At 47.4% G+C, this 22,445-nt stretch overlaps 1 protein-coding gene across 5 annotated transcripts in view; it reads right to left on the reverse strand.

Moving 5' to 3' along the window:
• Positions 1–4,065: 4,065 nt before the first annotated feature.
• The window catches only part of lpp (LIM domain containing preferred translocation partner in lipoma), a 170,343-nt gene continuing 151,963 nt past the window's right edge, over positions 4,066–22,445 (reverse strand). For all 5 annotated transcript variants that reach the window (XM_010871259.4, XM_010871258.5, XM_020049139.3 and 2 more), the window contains 3 exons: positions 7,619–7,797; positions 6,751–6,871; positions 4,066–5,550 (listed from right to left, as the gene is read on the reverse strand). In XM_010871259.4, the coding sequence (XP_010869561.1) occupies positions 5,422–5,550; positions 6,751–6,871; positions 7,619–7,797 (429 nt within the window). In that variant the 3' untranslated portion in view covers positions 4,066–5,421. The remainder of the gene's footprint in view (positions 5,551–6,750; positions 6,872–7,618; positions 7,798–22,445) is intronic.

A 22,445-nucleotide genomic window follows, 5' to 3' on the forward strand; every position in this document is an offset into this window, starting at 1 on the left:
GAATACCACTGGTGTACAGCCAACCACTTGGGGTGTACTTCAGCACAGGGGGTGGGATTGGGTGTCATCCTTTTTACATTATAGCATCTGATCATTATGTTCATTAAGTAATATTATAACATCCGATCATTATGTTCATTCGGTAACATTATAACATACAATCATTATCTTCATTAAGTAACTTTTGTAACATCGGATCATTCTGTTCAGTAGGCAACATTATAACACCTGGTCATTACGCTCATTAGGAAACATGACATCCGACAGTTATGTTCATTAGGTAACATTATTTCATCTGATCATTATGTTCATTGGGCAACATTATAACACCTGGTCATTATGCTCATTAGGAAACATGACATCTGACATTTATGTTCATTAGGAAACATTATGACCTCTGCTCATTATGTTTATTAGGTAACACGATAACAACCAATCACGTTCAATGTTCATAAGGCTGGTCAGACGATCATCTGATGGTCAGAATTCCTCTGCCGATCTGTCAATGTATGCAGGGAAACCATTTTAAACTGGAGCCTCCTCTGTATATCATATATCAGCCATCCACAGTTAGGACACCAGTGGACGTGGCTGAGAGTGTAAGTGGAATATTGACATCATTGTCACTGTTTTTAATAGTAGACCCGTCGAGACTTTAATGAAGAAGAAACCATCTCGTCAGTCAACTCTGCGGACGGCAGAAGACTACATGCCACCACGTAAAATCAACCTATTACCCAGCGCACGTCTACAAAAACAGGGTCCATTAGGCTCTGGTGACAAGTAGATCACTACACTGGGAATAGGGGCCAGTTGGGGACCAAACAATTGGAGATTTGTTACCTCGACGGAACGTATAGTTGTCAATATTCCTCTACACTGTCGACTGATTCTCGCCCAAGGCACTTTGGAACAGACACGAACAGCAATGGCAGCACCAACACAACTGAATGAATGTAACAAAACACTAAGATGTCAAATGAATTTTTTCAAAGAAAGAAAGAAAAAAAGGATGGGATGGGGGGGGCAAAGCTTAGATAAGCACAGAGATGTTAAACTTTACTGCAACGCTACATGAATCCGAAGGCTCATTGACTGGGCAGTCTGGTCGTTCCTTTACATCGCCTACTGTAGTCAACTGAAATGCTTGACGGGTCTGCACGTGGGATTTAAACGGTGTTCTTGTGATACTGACGGTGGTACATGATCCAACAGAGTGCGTCATTGTGAGTGGATAAAGACGAATTCTTAAACGACTCCTTAAACAGATGGACTTCCCACACGCTGCTACGCAGGCCCACGACAACAGGGCCAGAACTAACTCTAACCCTAACAACCGAGCTGAGCAGCCGGTCTCATTGGTTAAAAAGAAAAATAAGACAATAACCATATAAACAGAAATAACATTCCGCTTGGCCATTCTCACGTCATAAAGGGAATTAGTTATTTAAGGGAATTTGTAATTGCACTTCTCTTCATGAGCACTGTAATTAAGGAATTCATTTGTAATGCGTGCAGTGGCCCCACCACTCCAACCATGTGGGTGATGACCTGCTCAGAACAGACAGAAACAGCTTCAGTTCGCAACACGTGGAGAACGAAGCTGCATTGAGTACAATGGTCCATTGCTGTCACATCTGCTATTAAGCCGCGACCAAACTTTGAAAGCAGAAAAGAAATGACTGCATGGCAAAGGGTAAAGTCTACACTGACAAATGTTTAGAACACCCACAGTATTGACAGTTGTCATCATAAAGAACATAGGTATGGTTGAATCTGTACAGTTTAAATAGTATCTCCTTAAACGGTCTGCATATCTTTTTTTTATTTTTTTATAAAGTGTCACGGCAATCAATTATACATACACAGAAATTGCATACTGATATTTGCTCTTAACCAAAGAGTCAGACACGCAGAAGACCAATGGATACGATCTTATTCACTACGACAAAACATTGAAGGTTGATAAAACCAACAACACGAAAACCATCAAATAATAGGGACTATTTGCCATGCTGTACCTTATGTTACCCCCCCCCCCCAAAAAAAAACCCAAACACTATACTTCATTTTCTGGAAGGAATACACAGTAAGAGCATTTGTAAACCTTGTCTGTTGAAATAGTTTTTTCTTATTGACACACACACACCTTGCACCTTGCACCTCATTCAAATAATGCACCATTTCTCCCAAAAAATCGGTAGAAAGTCAAAAATATGTTGGCATCCACATGTATTTCTTCAGTTTACAATCTCCTATGGACAGATGAGACCAAATTGGAGCTTTTCAGGCAAGTATACCATATCTATATTTACAGAAAAACATAATGAGTAGAACACCTTCCCCAGTGTCAAAGGTTAAGGTTTAGCAATGGTTCAGGGTTGCTTTGCTGCCTGTGGTACTGGGGGCCTTCAATGTGCACATGGCCTCACGAAATTACGAGAACACCAATTAGGAGCACAATGCCACACCCAGTTTCAGAAACCTTGGTCTTTGTCGAATGTCAAAGGTGTTCAGACAGGACAATGGCACCTAACACTTCAAAACGCACCCAGAAATGGTTCAAGACAAAGTGCTGAACCGTTCTTAAGTGGCCAGCAATTACTCAAGATCTAAATCCCACTGAAATCTTCTGGAGGGATCTGAATAGGCACCCTTCAAATCTGGGAGATGTGGAGCAGTTTGAACAAGAGTGGTCCAAACATGAAGGGAGCTTATCAATGGCTGAAGGAAACACTTGACTGACCTTTTCTGGCCAAAGGCTGTGCTACCAAGTATTGAGTATTGGGTGTCAATAATTTTTTCAATGCTATCGATGTTTCATTTGTTTTCCAAATTAAAAGGATATTTCAGGTTAAAAAACAAAGGCTCTGTAACAGATGAAATAAGAAATTGTGGAGACCAAATACTTTTGTCAGTTTCAATTATTTGAAGAAAGTCCAAGGCCACAACTGTATGTGTGTGTGTGTATGTATATATATATGAACTACATATTTCAGTTCATACAAGTTCTTTGGTGTTTGTTTTTAAAGAAACATACATTTTCTTATATATTGTGTGTTTATCATTTCTGGTTTTCTGAATGGACTTCCTGTACTGTATGATCTACCAGATGAACACCCTGCCTTACACCACTGGCTGGGTCTGAAGCTGGACAGAGTCTGTCCCGGTTGGTCCCTGGATGGGCGACTGGATGCTCGCAGAAGTGGTGTTGGAGGGGCACCGTCTGGTCTAAATACTGAACCCCAAATTCCCCGGGTCAGTGATGGGAACATGTAACAGGGTGGGGGGCCATCTTCAATGCATTTTGGGTGTCTAAAAAAAACACCACGTCCAATTACAATCACTGTGGATTGGTGTGTGCTTATATTGTCCACAGGGCTCCTATATATTCACTCTAGAACTGGTTGCATACATTTAGGGAGTTGCTGATAATCTACAGGGCCCTGGTCAAACGCAGTGCCCGACAAAGGCAATGCCAGTCGGTAGGCACACTCAATTTTAAAAGTTATTTTACGTTTTTTTTTCCCCCACCCAATTTCGTGACATCCAATTTGACATTACGCCCAGCTTTATCACAGCAACTCCCTCTGGACCCTGATGTCGAGGTATGTGGCTCTTATCACAGTCATTTCCATTTTCCTTTTATGATGGGGAATAGTTTAACCTTGATTCAAACAAAATAATTAAAACTATGTGATCTAATTAAAACTATGTAAACCTACACACTCACAAATTGCAAGTGTCAGAATTCCACAAATGTAAACGTTTATGGGATGTCTGCGCCTGGCTATTCTGCTTCCTTTATGATAAACTAGTCGGCGTGGTATCAGGGTATAACAGCTGTTTAGTGACTAAATCAGGTTCACTTGATCTATTATTATTATTATTATTATTATTAGGAGGATAAAGACCTAATCACATTGTAGGAAGATACTGCTCAAGGGTTCACAGAATCTATATCAGCACTGATAAAAGTAGTAAGTGCGTGTGTGTGGGTGTTTGTGGATGGGCATGTGTGTGTGTGTGTGTGTGAGTGTGTGTGTGTGTGTGTGTGTGTGTGTGTGGGCGTGTATGTGGGCGTGTGTGGATGGGCGTGTGCATGTGTGCGCATTGAGAATATCTGTGCATATATATTATATATATGGCAATGTCCACCTTTGAGATACATAAGCAATGAGGCACGAGGGGCTGTAATATATGGCAAATATACCATGGCTAAGCGCTGTTCTTAGCCATGACGCTTCGCTGGATTACTTATTGCGCTTATAAATGGGTTACCAACTTAATTAGAGCAATAAAAAGAGATGTCAAACCCCTGGTATACTGCCTCATGTACCACGGCTATCAGTTTTCAGCGTCCAAGCCACCTGATTTATGCATTTCTTTATATATACACTTTTTAAGCAATTCATTTTCAGACGACACTATGCTAATGCATATAATTTGAAGCTAGTTGTTCTCATGCCAGTGCTCTGCTGAAGCTGCCAAAACTTAAATCTTTGCCTACTCCAAAGCTGTTGTTGTTTGGCATGACAATAAGTGACAATTATCCAACATGATAGCATTGACAGACTTGGGGAACACTGAACAGGCTTGTCATTAATGAAAAGGGTTTGATGAACACTGAGTGTTCTCTTGTCGTTTTGATACGTTTGATACAAGTGATCATGTGAATTGTATATTGTTGCTTTTCTCTTGTGATGGTCGTCAGTCAGTGCTGTGTTGGGGGCCAGTATTTTGGGGTCAGTGTAAGGGCCAGTTTCTCCACGAATAATTAATGGAATGGAATGGAAGAGGAAACAGAGTAGCATTCCCTACAGAGAGCCCGTCATCTAACAAGCTCTATTGATCCAAATAAAATGGACTGGAATGAATGACTGTTGACTTGACAAAGACCGGAAGTCCATCTGTGGGTGTCAACTGAAGACTGACTAGCCTGACACAGCAAGCCAATGGAAGTAGACAGGAGGTTTCCCAGGGGGTTGACTTTCAATGACTGTGACGCAACCGTTCTACCAAACTAATCCGAGCTAAATCCACTGCCCGGACATGGGTCTGGACAAGAGCAGCTGTTAAATGACTAAAACGTAGAATTGAAAATGTAGAAGGTTTTAACGTGAAAACTAACACAGACACAAAGTTCCAACAAGGCAGCATCTTCAGTGCCGACTGGACCGATGTTGTCAACAAGTCAGGAATCAAACCCTCTCTGTCCCCTTAGCAATTCATAATATTCATAGGTGTGCGCGTAGGAGAGAAGCTTGCTTATTGCGTGTGTATATGTTTGTGTATGGCATGTCTCTGCGAGCGCGTGCGTGTGTGTGTGTGTAGGCCAGCCCAGCAGGCTGGAATTAGAGGAGATTGTGGTGCGGGCGGGGCTGAACTTGGGCAAGGTCAGTAGGCTAGCGCGCTGGCATTTCAGAGGTCGGTTGTGGCCTTGGCACTCAGGGCCTGGATGCGGCTGGTGTTGCAGCTCTTGCACAGGACATGGCCATCCAGAGGGTAGCAGCCTTGGTTGTCACCTTCAGACAGCAGGCAGCCGCAGTCCTGCAGCAGGAGAAGCACACACTTAACACTGATACACATTCCCAGCATGCACTGGTCAGAGTCACATCAACAGCGAGGGGTTGGGAAGAGATTTAGACTTGAGAGTCCTGTTTCGATTACATTCGCTGGACAGAAGAGTAGCCTACAACAGAGCCTAACCCGTTACCTACCATTAATAATGACTAGACAGAAGACTAGCCTATCACAGAGTCTAACCCGTTACCTACCATTAATAATGACTAGACAGAAGACTAGCCTATCACAGAGCCTAACCCCTTACCTACCATTAATAATGACAGGCCAAAAGGCTAACATAATATTTAATATCATACCTAATATGATATGGCCTGATCTTCAGGTGTGCTTCACTAAGACTGATGAGACAACATTCTCCTGGTTATCCCCTGGTCAGAAGAACGGCGGTACTGTTGCTTTCATTCATTATGTACTAACACGATGTACTTTTGTGATCATATAGCATTGTATGCACAGTTTGACGTGTCGACGTGTGAATGTTTTGTTCAGCATTGTGTTCACTAATTCTAGCCACATGTTCTCAGGCTCTCCGTCTGCAGTCAGGTGCAGCAGCCTGGCAGAGACTGGGGAACCTGTGCCTGCTCTGATCTGACACAGCGGAGGATCACAGAGCAGATTTCATCAATGCTGTTTTCCGCTTCATCTTTAACTACGCTCAAAGAGTCATAGTGACCCAGGGGTAGATTTGAAATCCAGAACCTTCCCACCTGGTGGACTTCTGATATTTCACATATTAATGATGTTAATCAGCGTGAGTCCAACCCTGATGACATTCTGGGTGTCAAACTATGTGCAACTGTATGTATTCTGGGATCATTGTTGTTTGCTGTAATCTAGGTTTTTTGTCCCACGCCTACCTCAGTCAAACAGTAAAATACATTTTACATCAGCAGAAAGAGCAAACAACAACCTGTACTGTATTTGTAAATAAACATTATCTTACTCTGGACATTTCTCTTGACTATTTCTACATCAATTGACAGGAAAAGCCTCCCTATCCACTCAACATTATACCTAAACATATCCTTAAACTCACACCAAGGCCATACATCAGACGTAAACCTGCACATGAACTCATATCTCATGTCATACCTAAACTACTCCCACTTAAACCCATAACTGAATTCCTAACTAAAGGGCGCGTAGTGCTCCGACAACACACACCTCACAGCGGTAGCACTGAACGTGGAAGTCCCGGTCCAAGGCCACAATGCGAACAGTCTCCTCCTGGCCAGGAGCCGGCATGATGGGCTCGGAACACACGGAGCAACGAGGGGCAAACTTCCTGTAAGACGGGGGGAGGGACAAAGAAGAGAAGGGAACGACAGAGGGTTAGGGTTCGGGAGGTAGAGAGGGTAATCGATCACACCTGTTACTTTTCAGAATTGAATTCACTGAAGGACAATACTCAGCTACCCACACACACTTCAGAAGAGCAGTCGTTTTCTGTTTGTGTGTGCTGAAGCTGGGTCTCTGTCATACAGAGAGCACAGGAGGAACCGTTCTCTCTAACAAGGACGCGCAAGGGGAAGTGGACACGGCTCTGAGGTTTCTGATCCAGTCAGGTGATTGGAGATGAGACCTGCACTTCTTCAATAGAAGGACCAATTACTGGTATGAAGGGGTCAAAAGCAGGAAGTGAACAAGGAAGTTCAGTAGGTGTTGTCTTGATGATTGGTTAAGAAGCAGGAAGTGAGGTGTGTGGCGGGCTGGCAAGACCACTGCTTTTACAGTAAAAAAAGAGCCTGATCTTTTCCTCGACACAGAGCAAGGCTTTGTTGATGCCAGACCTGTCATGAGGAATGAAACCGCAACGTTAACCAGACAGGAGCTTCTGTTCCTCTTCTTCTAACTTGGGGTTAATGTGGGCTACTAAAGAACAACAGCAACGTGAAACGGACAGTCAAATCCCAACGTGTTGGGCTGTTGGTTGACCGTTCAGTGTAGTAAGCAATGTTTTGCATGCACTCATGCACGTGCATATTTTAGCGTGTGTTGGCGGAGTGTGCGTGTGTGTTGGCGCCCCCCTTACTTGTGGAAGTCCTCGATGCAGTGGATGTGATTGGCGGCGTCCACGGTGAAGGGAATGCCGTCCAGGCTGCGGCGACACACCACGCAGACGAAGCAGTGGGGGTGGTAGGCCTTGCCGGTGGCACGCAGGATTCGCTCCAGGATGGGTTTACTGCAGACGGTGCACGTCTCCAGGGTGTTCTGAAACACACGTCCGCATCCTTCAATCCAACCGGTAGAACGCTACAGCCTCGCCAGCCGCGTCAGGGAATACAATCAACACCAACATAACAGCAACATGTTGCTAGTGGCGTGGCAAATCGGTCGGTCTTACCAGCCACTTTGGCGGGCAGTTAAGGGCACAAAACCTACTAAAAGAATGAGGACCCTGCTAAATCTATTAACATACACAAACACCACAACGGCAATGAGCAACTCGTGTTTGCACAGTTTTCCTCTAATCTTACCTCAAGGTATGCTCGATTTGAACACGTAAAAGTCGACAGACGAGAGTTCATAGGCTGTTTTCAATTGACCTGAATGAAGGGGGCTGGGGCAAAGAGCGCTAATGGCACTTAGTAATAAGTTAGGGGATTTTCATTAGTTAAATGCTTATCTTGACAAAAACACCCTGTAAATAAGCACATTTTCTGTACTTAAGCACACTCATGAAATTTCTGTGATCCATGCCCTCATGTTTTAGTAAAACACATTTAGGCTGGGTAAAGAAAATCAGGATCCATATGGTATTGTTGAAAATACACTGTACATATCTAATAATAGAACATTTGAAACATCTAATGTTAAATGTCTGTGTGTATGTGTGTGTGTGTGTGTGTGTGTGTGTAATGTTGCTGTAGCAATTCACAAGAGTTTGTCATCCAATTTATTTCTTATTATTTCCTTCTTGCTTTGACAACGTCACAGAAATGTTTCCCGTGCCAATAAAGAGGCTTTTAATTTAAATTGACAGGGAGAGAGAATAACGTGAGAGAAAGGCAGAGCACACGAGAAGCCATAGAGATTTTTCCCAATTGAATCAAACTGAAGAAATGGAAGGTCAATGCTGTAGGAACGCTCTAACAAAAATCTATGTATGTTCATCAAAATACAAGAAAATAATATAACAATAAATTAATCAATGTGAAAGAGGAACTAAACAAATGTAGGTATCAGACAGTCTGAGCTCACTGTCACTGCTTTTAAAGCGCTAGTCAGCAGACAGCAAACACCTTATACCAACTAACAGGATGTTGGGCTGCCATCTCTCTTCCAAACACCTTACACCAACTAACAGGATGTTGGGCTGCCATCTCTCTTCCAAACACCTTATACCAACTAACAGGATGTTGGGCTGCCATCTCTCTTCCAAACACCTTACACCAACTAACAGGATGTTGGGCTGCCATCTCTCTTCCAAACACCTTACACCAACTAACAGGATGTTGGGCTGCCATCTCTCTTCCAAACACCTTACACCAACTAACAGGATGTTGGGCTGCCATCTCTCTTCCAAACACCTTACATCAACTAACAGGATGTTGGGCTGCCATCTCTCTTCCAAACACCTTATACCAACTAACAGGATGTTGGGCTGCCATCTCTCTTCCAAACACCTTATACCAACTAACAGGATGTTGGGCTGCCATCTCTCTTCCAAACACCTTACACCAACTAACAGGATGTTGGGCTGCCATCTCTCTTCCAAACACCTTACATCAACTAACAGGATGTTGGGCTGCCATCTCTCTTCCAAACACCTTACACCAACTAACAGGATGTTGGGCTGCCATCTCTCTTCCAAACACCTTATACCAACTAACAGGATGTTGGGCTGCCATCTCTCTTCCAAACACCTTACATCAACTAACAGGATGTTGGGCTGCCATCTCTCTTCCAAACACCTTATACCAACTAACAGGATGTTGGGCTGCCATCTCTCTTCCAAACACCTTATACCAACTAACAGGATGTTGGGTTATCCTCACATTTCTCTTTCTCCAAGGTCACTCTCTTTCCCTGGGCCTGTCCTGCTCTGTCTTGCTCTCTCTCTGAAAGGACAGCTTTGGGTTATCAGTTTATTCTAAACCAAAACAGCCAGTTTTCCACCCACCCGGTTTACCCCTCTCTGATTGGTGGGTTGGAAGGAGCATTAAATGTTTCCCCATTGTGAGGACTTTCCTTGGATAGACGCCCTGCAGTGGGATGTGGCGGGCCCATCCAACGCTAACTGATCTCCAGCATCCCTCGTCTTTATATCTACCTTATGCTCATTTGTCTCTCTTTCTGCCCCATCACTCTATCTGCCCCATTTGTCTCTCTTTCTGCCCCATCACTCTATCTGCCCCATTTGTCTCTCTTTCTGCCCCATCACTCTATCTGCCCCATTTGTCTCTCTTTCTGCCCCGTCACTCTATTTGACCCTCTTTTGGTCTATATCTTTCTCTCTCCTTCACTTTCCCGCTTTGCCTCTCTGTCAATGTGTTTAAGTGCGAGCGACCGCGAAGAAGAGAGTGAAGCAGAGCGTTCCGGGTTCTGCTGCTCCTATTGGCTGGACGAGGGAATCGCCGATGGCCGGGCGCCACACTGTTTCCAAACAGAGCCCCTCCCCCCCGTCCCAAGGCTAGGCCGCCGGTCCCTGCCGTTTAAGATGACACTTCTGTGCTCACTCAACTGGGCCAAACCAATGCGTAAACACAGCAAACCCCCCCACTATCCAATTACTGTTGGAGTTACAGTACAGCGAGGCTGAGGAACATGCTCACTGACATTTACAGTCCTATAGTCCGCACGCCGTTCGCGTTCAGCGGGGGGTGGGGGGCCTCCCCGGGGGTGGCGATGTAAAGCTGCTGTAACATAAATCTGTGTGTTGTTGAGTGTCGCCAGGACGGTAACAACTCTGCAAGGTTACACTGAGCCCTGCGTCCCAAATGACACACCGTTCCCTGGGTAGCGCCCTTCTTCCAAATGGCCTATGGGCAAGAGTACAGCGCTGTAAGGCGATGTTTGGAAGCCAGCTAGCGTGAAAGGGCAGAGATGTAGAGAGCAGCTGATGGATGACTGGAGAGTAACGAGTGGAAAACAAATTTAAAAAGAAAAAAGAGAGAGGCGGTTTTCTTCAAAGGACTCCTGGAGAGTGTGCGTTCTGTTCATGAAAAGCAGCATGAGATTTGTTGCAGACAGCAAACCTCTCAAACTTCTCACTTCTCCATTCTTTCTTTCTTCTTCACAAGAGTGGGAAAGAGAATGAGGGAGAGAAAGAGGGAGAGAGATGGAGGGAGGGAGAGGAAAGGAGGGATAGAGAGAGAGGTTGAGAGAGATTGAGAGAGAGCTGTATAATAGAAATCATCATTATTCCCTCAGCAGCGTTTGTGTATAAACAATGTCCATGTCTCCTCTCCCCTGGAAGTGGAATAAAGACTTTAATGAGCTTGGCTGCTCAGAGCCCTCCAGGTTCTCCTGCATTCTCTAATACAGAAAGGGGATGTGTGTGTTAGTGTGTGTGTGTTAGTGTGTGTGTGTGAGAGAGAGAGAGAGAGAGAGAGAGAGTGTGTGTGTGTGCACGTGCTTGTGTTAGTGTGTGTGAGAGAGAGAGAGAGTGTGTGTGTGTGTGTGTGTGTGAGAGAGAGTATATGTGAGTGTGTATGTGTGTGTGTGAGAGAGAGTGTATGTGAGTGTGAGTGTGCGTGCAAGAGTGAGTGTGTTACTTTCAGAAATGCCACAGCTTTGGAGGCCAGGTAACATACTATCAGACCTTCCACGTGTTCTTCTACATATCCACATGGGTGTACAGGCCAGGTAACATAGTATCAGACCTTCCACGTGTTCTTCTACATACCCACATGGGTGTACAGGCCAGGTAACATAGTATCAGACCTTCCACGTGTTCTTCTACATATCCACATGGGTGTACAGGCCAGGTAACATAGTATCAGACCTTCCACGTGTTCTTCTACATATCCACATGGGTGTACAGGCCAGGTAACATACTATCAGACCTTCCACGTGTTCTTCTACATACCCACATGGGTGTACTTAACACAAAGTAAAGAGCACAAATCAGCAGAAGGCAGACAGTAAAGTACATAGAATGCACACGAAAAAGACAGTGTTCACAGGCAGAGAAGTCCCAGGAATACGGCAGGCTTGTGTCAGAATAACAGGCATTTTATATATTTCTGAGAAATTTTATATATTTCATTTTATATATTTCTGAGAGTCTGATGCATATCTACACAGTTTAGTTTGGATCATCTCTAAACTCTGACATATCCACATATTTTGGAACTGATATTATCGACCTAGGATACAAGTTTAATTGGGTATTGATTTTATTTAACGTGACTGAATGATCTTGTAGAATCCCAGTTATAGTTCAGGTTTGACTGACCTCTACAATGTACTGAAGACTTGAGATAAGGGCCAATAGGAACCTATTAAGCACAGGTAAACTTCCTGATATTCATTGCACCCTCTCCCACTGTTTAATGTTCTAGCTTATACTCTTTGAAGATCTCTCCGAAACTGAGGGAGCGCAAGCTAGAGAACGACAAAAAGACAAAGCGAATGAGAGAGTGAGACAGAGACAGTTCTGGCCACTAGATGTCTCTGTCTATCTACAGCTCTCTCCTCCCTCCTCTTAATAGGATATTTTCCAGCTGAAGTATTTCTTCCTATTCACCCTAATACATGTCTTCAAGTGTTTATCCACCAGGCTAAACAAATATCTAGGCAGGGGAGGTACAATTAATGGAGATCAAACAGCCTCTTTCTGAAGTAACGGCGTGCAGAGTGTCCAGAAGTCAAGCCCTTTTCTTATCCCTCCTTTGGCTTTCGGACACGTCCTCCAAAGTGCTCTCCTGGTGTGGTAAACCAAAACCAAATATGCTGCTCTCTCCTTCCCACTTGCCCTCTCCTGCCCTCCTGCCCTCTCCCTCGCCTGGCTGGCAACGCTCCTTCCCACCTCCCCTGTGATTCAGCCCCTGAACTGCAAACAATGTAACACAACTGTCTGTCTGAATAGAGACAGACAGGGGACACAGCTGTCTTTCTGAAAAGAATCAGTATTGAGACAGAGAACACAGCTGTCTGTCTGAATAGAGACAGACAGGGAACACCGCTGTCTGTCTGAATAGAATGTGAATAGAGACAGACAGGGAACACCGCTGTCTGTCTGAATAGAATCGGAAATAGAGACAGACAGGGAACACCGCTGTCTGTCTGAATTGAATCTTAATAGAGACAGGCAGGGAACACCGCTGTCTGTCTGAATTGAATCTTAATAGAGACAGGCAGGGAACACCGCTGTCTGTCTGAATTGAATCTTAATAGAGACAGGCAGGGAACACCGCTGTCTGTCTGAATTGAATCTTAATAGAGACAGGCAGGGAACACCGCTGTCTGTCTGAATTGAATCTTAATAGAGACAGGCAGGGCTGTCTGAATGGACGGGGACAGGGAACAGATCTGTCTGTCTGAACACAGGAGGAAGAAAGACAAGGACCACATCCATCTGTCTGAATAGAGACACACAGGAAAGACAGACAGGGACTAAATCTGTCTGAATGGAGGACAGGGAACACCGCTGTCTGTCTGAACATTCCTCTTCACTCCCTGGCAGGTTATCCCTAGGTCCCTAGTGTCCAGGAGAAAGAACAGCACTAAATGTTTCAATTTACCTGGTCAAACAAAGGTTCAATAAAGTACTCTAAAGCGGGGCTAATAACATGTTACTATGATTAGAAAAATTACAGAGCAAAAAGGATGTGGAAGTTTCTATTATTTCTTACATTTCTATTATTCACTTATGTAAGAAAGTAATAAAATTTCTCTGTGTAATGGACTAAATAATGTGACCCATTATACCTGCACTTCAAAAAACGGCCTGCTGCTACTGCCATTTCATACAAATAACACATAAGATGTACTTCCAGAGAAGATTTACTTACTCATGATGAACTCCTGCAAGGTAAGATCACACTGCAGTCTTGGGAAAAGAGGGGATGGAGTCCTGTTAGTGTCTGCTTTGGCGCCTGTGATTTTCTACCTGGTATGTTGAACATAAAATATTTTGCTGGAAAGTGGGAGCTAGTTGCTGGTACTAGTGGAGGGTAGGGATGGTGGAGAGTGGTGGGTAGGGAGGTTGGAGGGGGTGGTGGGTGGTGGGGTTGGAGGGTGGTGGGTAGGGAAGGATGGAGGGTGGTGGGTGGAGGGGGAGGAGGGTAGGGAGGTTGGAGGGGGTGGTGGGTGGTGGGTGGTGGGGTTGGGGGGTGGTGGGTGGAGGGGGAGGAGGGTAGGGAGGTTGGAGGGGGTGGTGGGTGGTGGGGTTGGAGGGTGGTGGGTGGAGGGGGAGGAGGGTAGGGAGGTTGGAGGGGGTGGTGGGTGGTGGGGTTGGAGGGTGGTGGGTGGAGGGTGGAGGGGGAGGAGGGTAGGGAGGTTGGAGGGTGGTGGGGGGTGGTGAGTGGTAGGGAGGTTGGAGGGTGGTGGGTGGTGGGGGGTGGTGGGTAGAGAGGTTGGGGGTGGTGGGTGGTGGTGGGTAGGGAGGTTGGGGGGTGGAGGGTGGTGGAGGTTGGAGGGTGGTGGAGGTTGGAGGGTGGTGGGTGGAGGGCGGTGGAGGTTGGAGGGTGGTGGGTGGAGGGTAGGGAGGTTGGAGGGTGGTGGGTGGAGGGTAGGGAGGTTGGAGGGAGGTGGGGGCGGAGGGTTTACAACCACTAAATAAAAACAATGGGAAACACCTGACACTAGTACAGATGAGACAGCCTGAATCAACTGGGCCATATTTTAAACTTCAGGCCTCTTGCCAAAACACCCCCATCCCCTGCCACACAGCACCCATCCACACAAAGCTTAACACCTCTCACGTCACATTCAGCTGGGCCTAGTCAGGCTGGAGGGGAACAGGAAGAGACTGCAGTCGGCAGAGAGAGCACGCTATTCACGGCCCCAGTTCACACTTGATTTGAAACAATACAGTAGATATATCAACTATCCAATATACAGTACAATGATGCTATTCAGAATATACAGCAGAATGACCCTATTCAATATGAAGCAGACTGTTGTTCTGTGGTGAAAAACAGAGCACGTTGCCCTTTAGGACGCAAAGTGGCAAGTAATAGTGGTGGTCCAGCGATGATGTCATCAGGAGAATCATGAAAAGAACTGGTCATGGTGACATCACGTCACCAGGAGCAAGGTTAAAATGTCATTGATCCTGGTGCTGTAAAGGTTCATGGTTGATCACAAGACCCCATTTCCACACCTGCTGCTACAGCTATTACACTTAACTACTTAAAACTCTGGATTCGCCTCCATGTGTGAGAGAGGGTGTGTGTTTGTGGCCAACCTTACTAAAAGGCTCCTTTTATGGCTTTGTTTTCCACCAAGTCGGCCCAAATAGTACATTGGCCTCCTTCTAAAAATACATTTATCTGGATAGGGGAGGAGTCTGACAGGAGGTAGTTGGATCATTCTTAACAAGCGCGCCCACACACACACACACACACACACACACACATAAAAGAAAATCAGTTGTGGGAGGATGGAAGCTGCCCAATACAGGTCCAGATAGGTGTGACCTGGCCCAGACAGGGTGGGGCCGTGGCCTGGCCCAGACAGGGAGGGGGCGTGGCCTGGCCCAGACAGGGAGGGGGCGTGGCCTGGCCCAGACAGGGAGGGGGCGTGGCCTGGCCCAGACAAGGAAGGGCATTGGCCTGGCCCAGACAGGGAGGAGGCGTGGGCTGGCCCAGACAGGGAGGGGGCGTGGGCTGGCCCAGACAGGGAGGGGGCGTGGGCTGGCCCAGACAGGGAAGGGGCGTGGGCTGGCCCAGACAGGGAAGGGGCGTGGGCTGGCCCAGACAGGGAAGGGGCGTGGGCTGGCCCAGACAGGGAGGGGGTGTGGCCTGGACAGGAACAGAACAGCCCAGAACAGAATAAAGGTTTATGTCACAGTACAGCCAACATTGATACAAAGCGAGAGTCTGATCACAACCACGCTTTTTAAATCTGTCAGACTGTAGTCACCTACTGTCACGGCTGACAGCGGTGCGTGCGTGTAGTTGAGACAATATTGCGTGACATGTTTGCGAGAATGAAAGACGGAGATCAAACAGAAGGGTGGGCGGCGCTAGTGGGCTGGGCCCGCCTCTCTGCTCTGTGCGTTACACCACCCACGTCTCTCTCTCCTCCATCCCTCAGTCTCACTTTCTCCACTCTGACTGTGGGTGATGGAGAGGAGAGCAGGGGAGAGGAGTGTGTGTGTGTGCAGAAATGTCACAGTGATAAACAACTCAAGGGGATGTATAAGCGGCATGTGCCGGAATGGCATGGCATGGCGCCAGGTATTTCCTCTTCTCTCCCCGGTCTGAACAGTTTATATCCCAACCTGGTCCTGACTCAGCCCCCTGGGCCGATTCCGCACAGTCCCACTTTGGTGTACATCTCGCACGGCAACCTCTTCTTAACTCCCACAGTTGTGTGTTTGTTAGTACTATGAACACTACCTACCAAGGGCAGGGCAGCATGTTCTAGGCAGTAGCCACCAAACCAGTCCAACTAAACTTGCTTTTCAGTTGTCTGTCACAGAGACGTGCCCCCCCATACATACCCCAGAACAAAACATCTCACAGGATAATGTTGTGGGCAGAGTCACCACCTGCCCCATCCTGACCAGTCACCATTAGCCAGTAAAAAGTTCCACAGCAGGGTTTCCTAACCAACTCCTCTGAAACCACCAGATGTTCTAGAGCAGGGTTTCCTAACCCTCCCCCCTGGAACCACCAGAAGTTCTACAGCAGGGTTTCCTAACCCACCCCCCGGTACCACCAGAAGTTTCCAAACTCTCTCCCCTGGAACCACCAGAAGTTCTACTGCAGGGTTTTCAAACCCTCGGCTCGGAAATGACCAAAAATTCTACAGCAGGGTTTTTTCCAGACCCTCTCTTCTAGCCAGATGTACAATAGGGTTTCCAAAGCCTCTGTTCTGTATTTACTGGATGTTCTACAGCAGGGTTCCCAACCTTAACCTCTGGAACCACCCAATGTTGTACAACAGAATCTTAGTAGTTTGAGTTCTGAAGTGTACAGCATTTTGACAAACTGAGCATGAGTTCCACTTGACTGAACGTAAAAATGAGGAACCAGAGTACCAGCCTGGAAGATCCCAGGGTCCCAGGCATAAATACGATCACTTTATTTACGATCGTTAATTTGACCAATTACTTTTGGTCATCTTAAACGGGGGCAGGGGTATATATAAATAGGATTGTAATTCAAGGTTTATGGTTGTAAATGCCACCACGTTAAAGCTGCCACTCTGTTCTACAACCCCTTGTTCATTGTTCCATTTCAAATCCAACGTGCTGGAATACACAGCCAAAACAACAAAACACGTGTCGCTGTCCAAGTACTTATGGTCCGCACTGTAAACGCTGCGCTGTTATTTGAGATCACACGTCAACTGTCAGCATGTCAATCCAGATGATCCTCATGTGCATGGCAATGCCGTGCTGCCGTGTGGCGCCGCGGGAACGCCGTGACACTGACTGTTTTTTTTTTAAGTTCCCTCCGTAACTTTAAAACCCCACTTCTTCACCCATTTCAGACATACTTTTGTCAAATAGAAGTTGAAGGGCGTCCATGCTGCGTACAGATTGTGTGTGACAACATCCGTCAGACTCCTTCATTTGAGAGAGGACTAGGGCAGAGGTGTCCGGCATAGCATGTCTCAATCCTGCCTTGCCTTTTGTAGGATTCCAATCTGCCACATTTCATTTAGGATCTCCAGAAATATGACGGCATATCTGCGGATGATACAGTATACCTAAATAAAATGTGGCAGATTGGAATCAGAGTTTTTGGCAGCAGGGCAGCGATGTCCAGAAATGCACATCTAACACTACAGCATCTCTCACTCGTCAATAAAACGTGACACAGACGATGTCTTTAGTCCAAGTAGTGCCAAACCTCCTTGCATGGCCCCTTCCTAGTCCAGACCCCTGGGCAACCCTGTCTTAGTCCCAACCTCGGCTGCAGAATGTCACCCCTCTGGATCTATGTATACTTCTCTAGTTCTAGACAGGAAGTGACATAAAGCCAGACAGGCAGTAGCTCAATGAGGACATGACTAGGAGTGACATGTCTGGGTTCAACTCTTGGGCTATGGGTCTCTCAGGGTCACACGTTCCTGCTGCTGTCCCAGAGATGCTGAATGAACACTAGTCCCTGTCCACATCAGGTATCTCATGTCATATCAGTGTCTCTGTTCTCATATCGGTATCTCAAATATCATATTGGTATCTCTATTGTCATATAGGTATCTCCATTTTAACTTCGGTATCTCTATTGTCATATCGGTATCTCCATCCCCACATTGGCATATCTATTCTCATATCAGAATCAATTTTATCTTTTCAGTATCTCTATTCTCATTTCAGTATCTCTTGTCAGTATTTCTACTCTCATATCAGTACCTCTATTCTCTTTTCAGGTTACTTTAAGCAAAATGCACTTGGACTGCCTATTGGCATAACTCAGAGTAATATTAATTTTATTTAGACATTTTCAGGTTTTCTTATTCTTGTTTAATGTTACCTATTTTTAATGCATTATTTAGAAGCCTAAAGCATTTCGCTACAAGCGTGACAACATCTGCTATAATTTATATTATATGGACCAGCCAAGCTAGATGTTTTCTTTCTCCTTTAATTGTACTCACCAACAGGAACACTGGCCAATAGAAACAACAGCAAATACAAACAGACAACAGAATTACTAGCCAATAGAAACAACAGCTAATGGAATCACTAGTCAACAGAAATAACAGCCAATATTAATGTGTCATGAGCTGCAAAAAAAAAATATCTGTCTCACACTGTACAGTACATACACTACACTGACTAACATAGTCAACATCATAATGTGTGTGTGTGTGTGTGTTTGTGAGAACTAGAGGAACTAAAAGAAGCTGCTTTCACAGAAGTGCTGTCTAACAGGCTGACGTCCTGTGAGGAATTAGACCGAGTTAATCATGTCTGAATATACACAAGTCAATTAGATCTCTGTCTGCGAGCCAACACATATACATTAATAGTTAATGAAGAGACACAGAAAGAGACTGAGGGAAATAGAGGGGTGTAAGAAAGATTCAAAGATAGGGAGGCAGGGGGAGAGAATGACAGAGCGAAAGAGGGAGAGATAAAAAGAGAAAATTAATGATAAAAACACAGAACAGCCCGCTGTCCCGTCACCGCCACAGAGAACAGCCCGCTGTCCCGTCACCGCCACAGAGAACAGCCCGCTGTCCCGTCACCACCACAGAGAACAGCCCGCTGTCCCGTCACCACCACAGAGAACAGCCCGCTGTCCCGTCACCACCACAGAGAACAGCCCGTTGTCCCGTCACCACCACAGAGAACAGCCCGTTGTCCCGTCACCACCACAGAGAACAGCCCGCTGCCCCGTCACCGCCACAGAGAACAGCCCGCTGTCCCGTCACCGCCACAGAGAACAGCCCGCTGTCCCGTCACCGCCACAGAGAACAGCCCGCTGTCCCGTCACCACCACAGAGAACAGCCCGCTGTCCCGTCACCACCACAGAGAACAGCCCGCTGTCCCGTCACCACCACAGAGAACAGCCCGCTGTCCCGTCACCACCACAGAGAACAGCCCGCTGTCCCGTCACCACCACAGAGAACAGCCCGCTGTCCCGTCACCACCACAGAGAACAGCCCGCTGTCCCGTCACCACCACAGAGAACAGCCCGCTGTCCCGTCACCACCACAGAGAACAGCCCGCTGTCCCGTCACCGCCACAGAGAACAGCCCGCTGTCCCGTCACCACCACAGAGAACAGCCCGCTGTCCCGTCACCACCACAGAGAACAGCCCGCTGTCCCGTCACCACCACAGAGAACAGCCCGTTGTCCCGTCACCACCACAGAGAACAGCCCGTTGTCCCGTCACCACCACAGAGAACAGCCCGCTGTCCCGTCACCACCACAGAGAACAGCCCGCTGTCCCGTCACCACCACAGAGAACAGCCCGCTGTCCCGTCACCACCACAGAGAACAGCCCGCTGTCCCGTCACCGCCACAGAGAACAGCCCGCTGTCCCGTCACCGCCACAGAGAACAGCCCGCTGTCCCGTCACCACCACAGAGAACAGCCCGCTGTCCCGTCACCACCACAGAGAACAGCCCGCTGTCCCGTCACCGCCACAGAGAACAGCCCGTTGTCCCATCCTGGATGCCAGGCAACAGATTAGAAACACACAGGAGTAACTGCCTTCCATTGCCAAGTTACTTCTGGTTGTCCTGTGCCACTCACTGAAACTTTCTTTCCTAACCAGGATATTGTAGCCTGGAACTACTCTTTACACGGCACAGAGTGGCCGTCTGCCAGGCCATTTTTTTCAGTCAGGCTCTGTCTGTCTGGGTTGGCTCAGTCTGCCTGGTTCTTTCTGCCTATTGGTCTTTCTGCTTTTCTGTCTGCCTGTCTCTCTGACTGCCTGTCCCTCTCTGGTTAAATGTCCCTCTGACTGGGTTAATCAGCCTGCTTCTGGATGGCTGTTGTGTTCTTTTTCTTCATCAATTTTTAACATACCGATCCTGGATTTCAAACAGTGGGTGATAACCTGTGAGGACCGGGCTTCACTCATAAAAAACACACAACGTAAACGAGCATTAATGTTGAAGTGACACCCTCTTCAGAACAACATTCCTGAGGTCTCCAAGTAATTGCGTCTAACAGCGACATTATTCAGATCTTCAGCCATTTGGAAGTATTCTTAATGAGTCTCCCAAAAGCACTTTCTAGGTTTGGCTCATGGCTGGGATGCTGCTGGAAAGGGATGCTGGATCTGTGCCTGTCATTAGGATTTATATCAACCATTTGCTCTGAAATGTCTTTCAGTCTCTTAAGTGCTGCCTGCGTCTCAACAAAAATAATATAGCCAATGGATCTGTGGAGGTCAGAGAGGGAGGGAGGGAGGGGGGGGGGAGGGGGCAGAGCGAGGGAGGAGGCAGAAAGTGAGAGAAGACAAGAATGGTGGAGAAAGAGAAAGGGAGAGAGTGAGTGCGAGAAATAAAATTGGGGGAAATGTATGGGGAGGGGGGGAGGGGAGAGGGAGAGGGGGGGAGGGGGGGGAGAGGGAGAGGGGGGGAGGGGGAGAGAGGGAGGGGGAGAGAGGGAGGGAGAGGGAGGGGAGAGAGGGAGGGGGAGAAAGGGGAGAGAGGGGAGAGGGGGGGGAGAGGGGAGAGAGAGGGGGGAGAGAGGGGGGAGAGGGAGGGGGAGAAAGGGAGGGGGAGAAAGGGGAGAGAGGGGGGGAGAGAGGGGAGAGAGAGGGGGGAGAGAGGGAGGGGGAGAGAGGGGAGAGAGAGGGGGGGGGAGAGGGGGAGAGAGGGGAGAGAGAGGGGGGGAGAGAGGGGAGAGAGAGGGGGGGGAGAGAGGGGAGAGAGGGAGGGGGAGAAAGGGGAGAAAGGGAGGGGGAACAGACAAATCTGTGAAAAAAACCTCCCATCTGATGCTAGAATGTTTTTTCTACTTTCTTGACAGACAGACAGAGGAAAGCATTTAAGCTAATCAGTCATCCTGTCAATCATTTATCTTCTTCAAGTGACTGACAGGCCTTAATCGCCTGGATAGCTCTTCCACCAAGACAAAAGACATTGCATAAGACATTGTGAAACCTGATAATCTACCTGACAATTCACGCAACAAAATCCTGCAAATGTAGCTTCCTTGACCTTGGGAATCTCTGGGTAATTCTGTCACAACGAGCTGAGAACGGGGACCAATCGCATTCTGGTTCTACTTTGTGGGACCAATCACCCTCCATGTCCTTCCTACAAAGGGATGTCAGAGTTAGTGAAGGAATGGTTTAGAAGGCGAGCGAGAACACAGTTCTCACTATTACCAGGACAGAGACAACACCTGCAGACAACCTGCAGACAGAAGGCTGTCCCCAGGAGGACCCAGCGGCAGAAGGCTGTCCCCAGGAGGACCCAGCGGCAGAAGGCTGTCCCCAGGAGGACCCAGCGGCAGAAGGCTGTCCCCAGGAGGACCCAGCGGCAGAAGGCTGTCCCCAGGAGGACCCAGCGGCAGAAGGCTGTCCCCAGGAGGACCCAGCGGCAGAAGGCTGTCCCCAGGAGGACCCAGCGGCAGAAGGCTGTCCCCAGGAGGACCCAGCGGCAGAAGGCTGTCCCCAGGAGGACCCAGCGGCAGAAGACTGTCCCTAGGAGGACAGAGCGGCAGAAAGGTGCCCCCAGGTGGACGCGGCAGAAAGGTGCCCCCAGGTGGACACAGCAGCAGGTACCCAGGCCAACATGTCGTCAGGATCTGATCTGTTTAAATGACTGGCTAAGACCTCAGCCAAGGCCTGGGGGGAAGGCTTAAAACGAGCTAAAGAGCCTAATTAAGAAACCTGAGGATTTAGCATAATGTGATTACGGTCTGTGGTAACAGTGACACAGTGATTCAGGGTCCCAGGTAGAACGGGAAAGCACTGAATCCCAGAGGAGACGTCTGACCAGAGACCAGAGTGAGGGACGCAGTGCAGGGCGCCATTAGGGTCAGCCAAAGACGGCAGCCGGCGCCCTTCGTGTTAAATCGACCCCCGAGACTCAGGCACCACAGAGCCCCACCGACAGGCTGCTTCAAAGCACCGCATGAGCCAATCAGAGCCATGTAAAGGCTTCCTGTTGCTCCAGACAACTGTCATCAAGCGGTTTATCCAGGCAGCAAGAAGTGGATGTCCACAGGGGGGGTAGGGGGGGGGGCACAGTCCCCCGCGGAACCAAGATAAGAGCTTATTAAGACGGATTAAACATTTCATTGTGTCATATTTTAATGCTTTAC

This window comes from Esox lucius, chromosome 8 (genome assembly GCF_011004845.1).
Source record: "Esox lucius isolate fEsoLuc1 chromosome 8, fEsoLuc1.pri, whole genome shotgun sequence".
In the NCBI taxonomy this organism is placed as follows: Eukaryota; Metazoa; Chordata; class Actinopteri; order Esociformes; family Esocidae; genus Esox; species Esox lucius.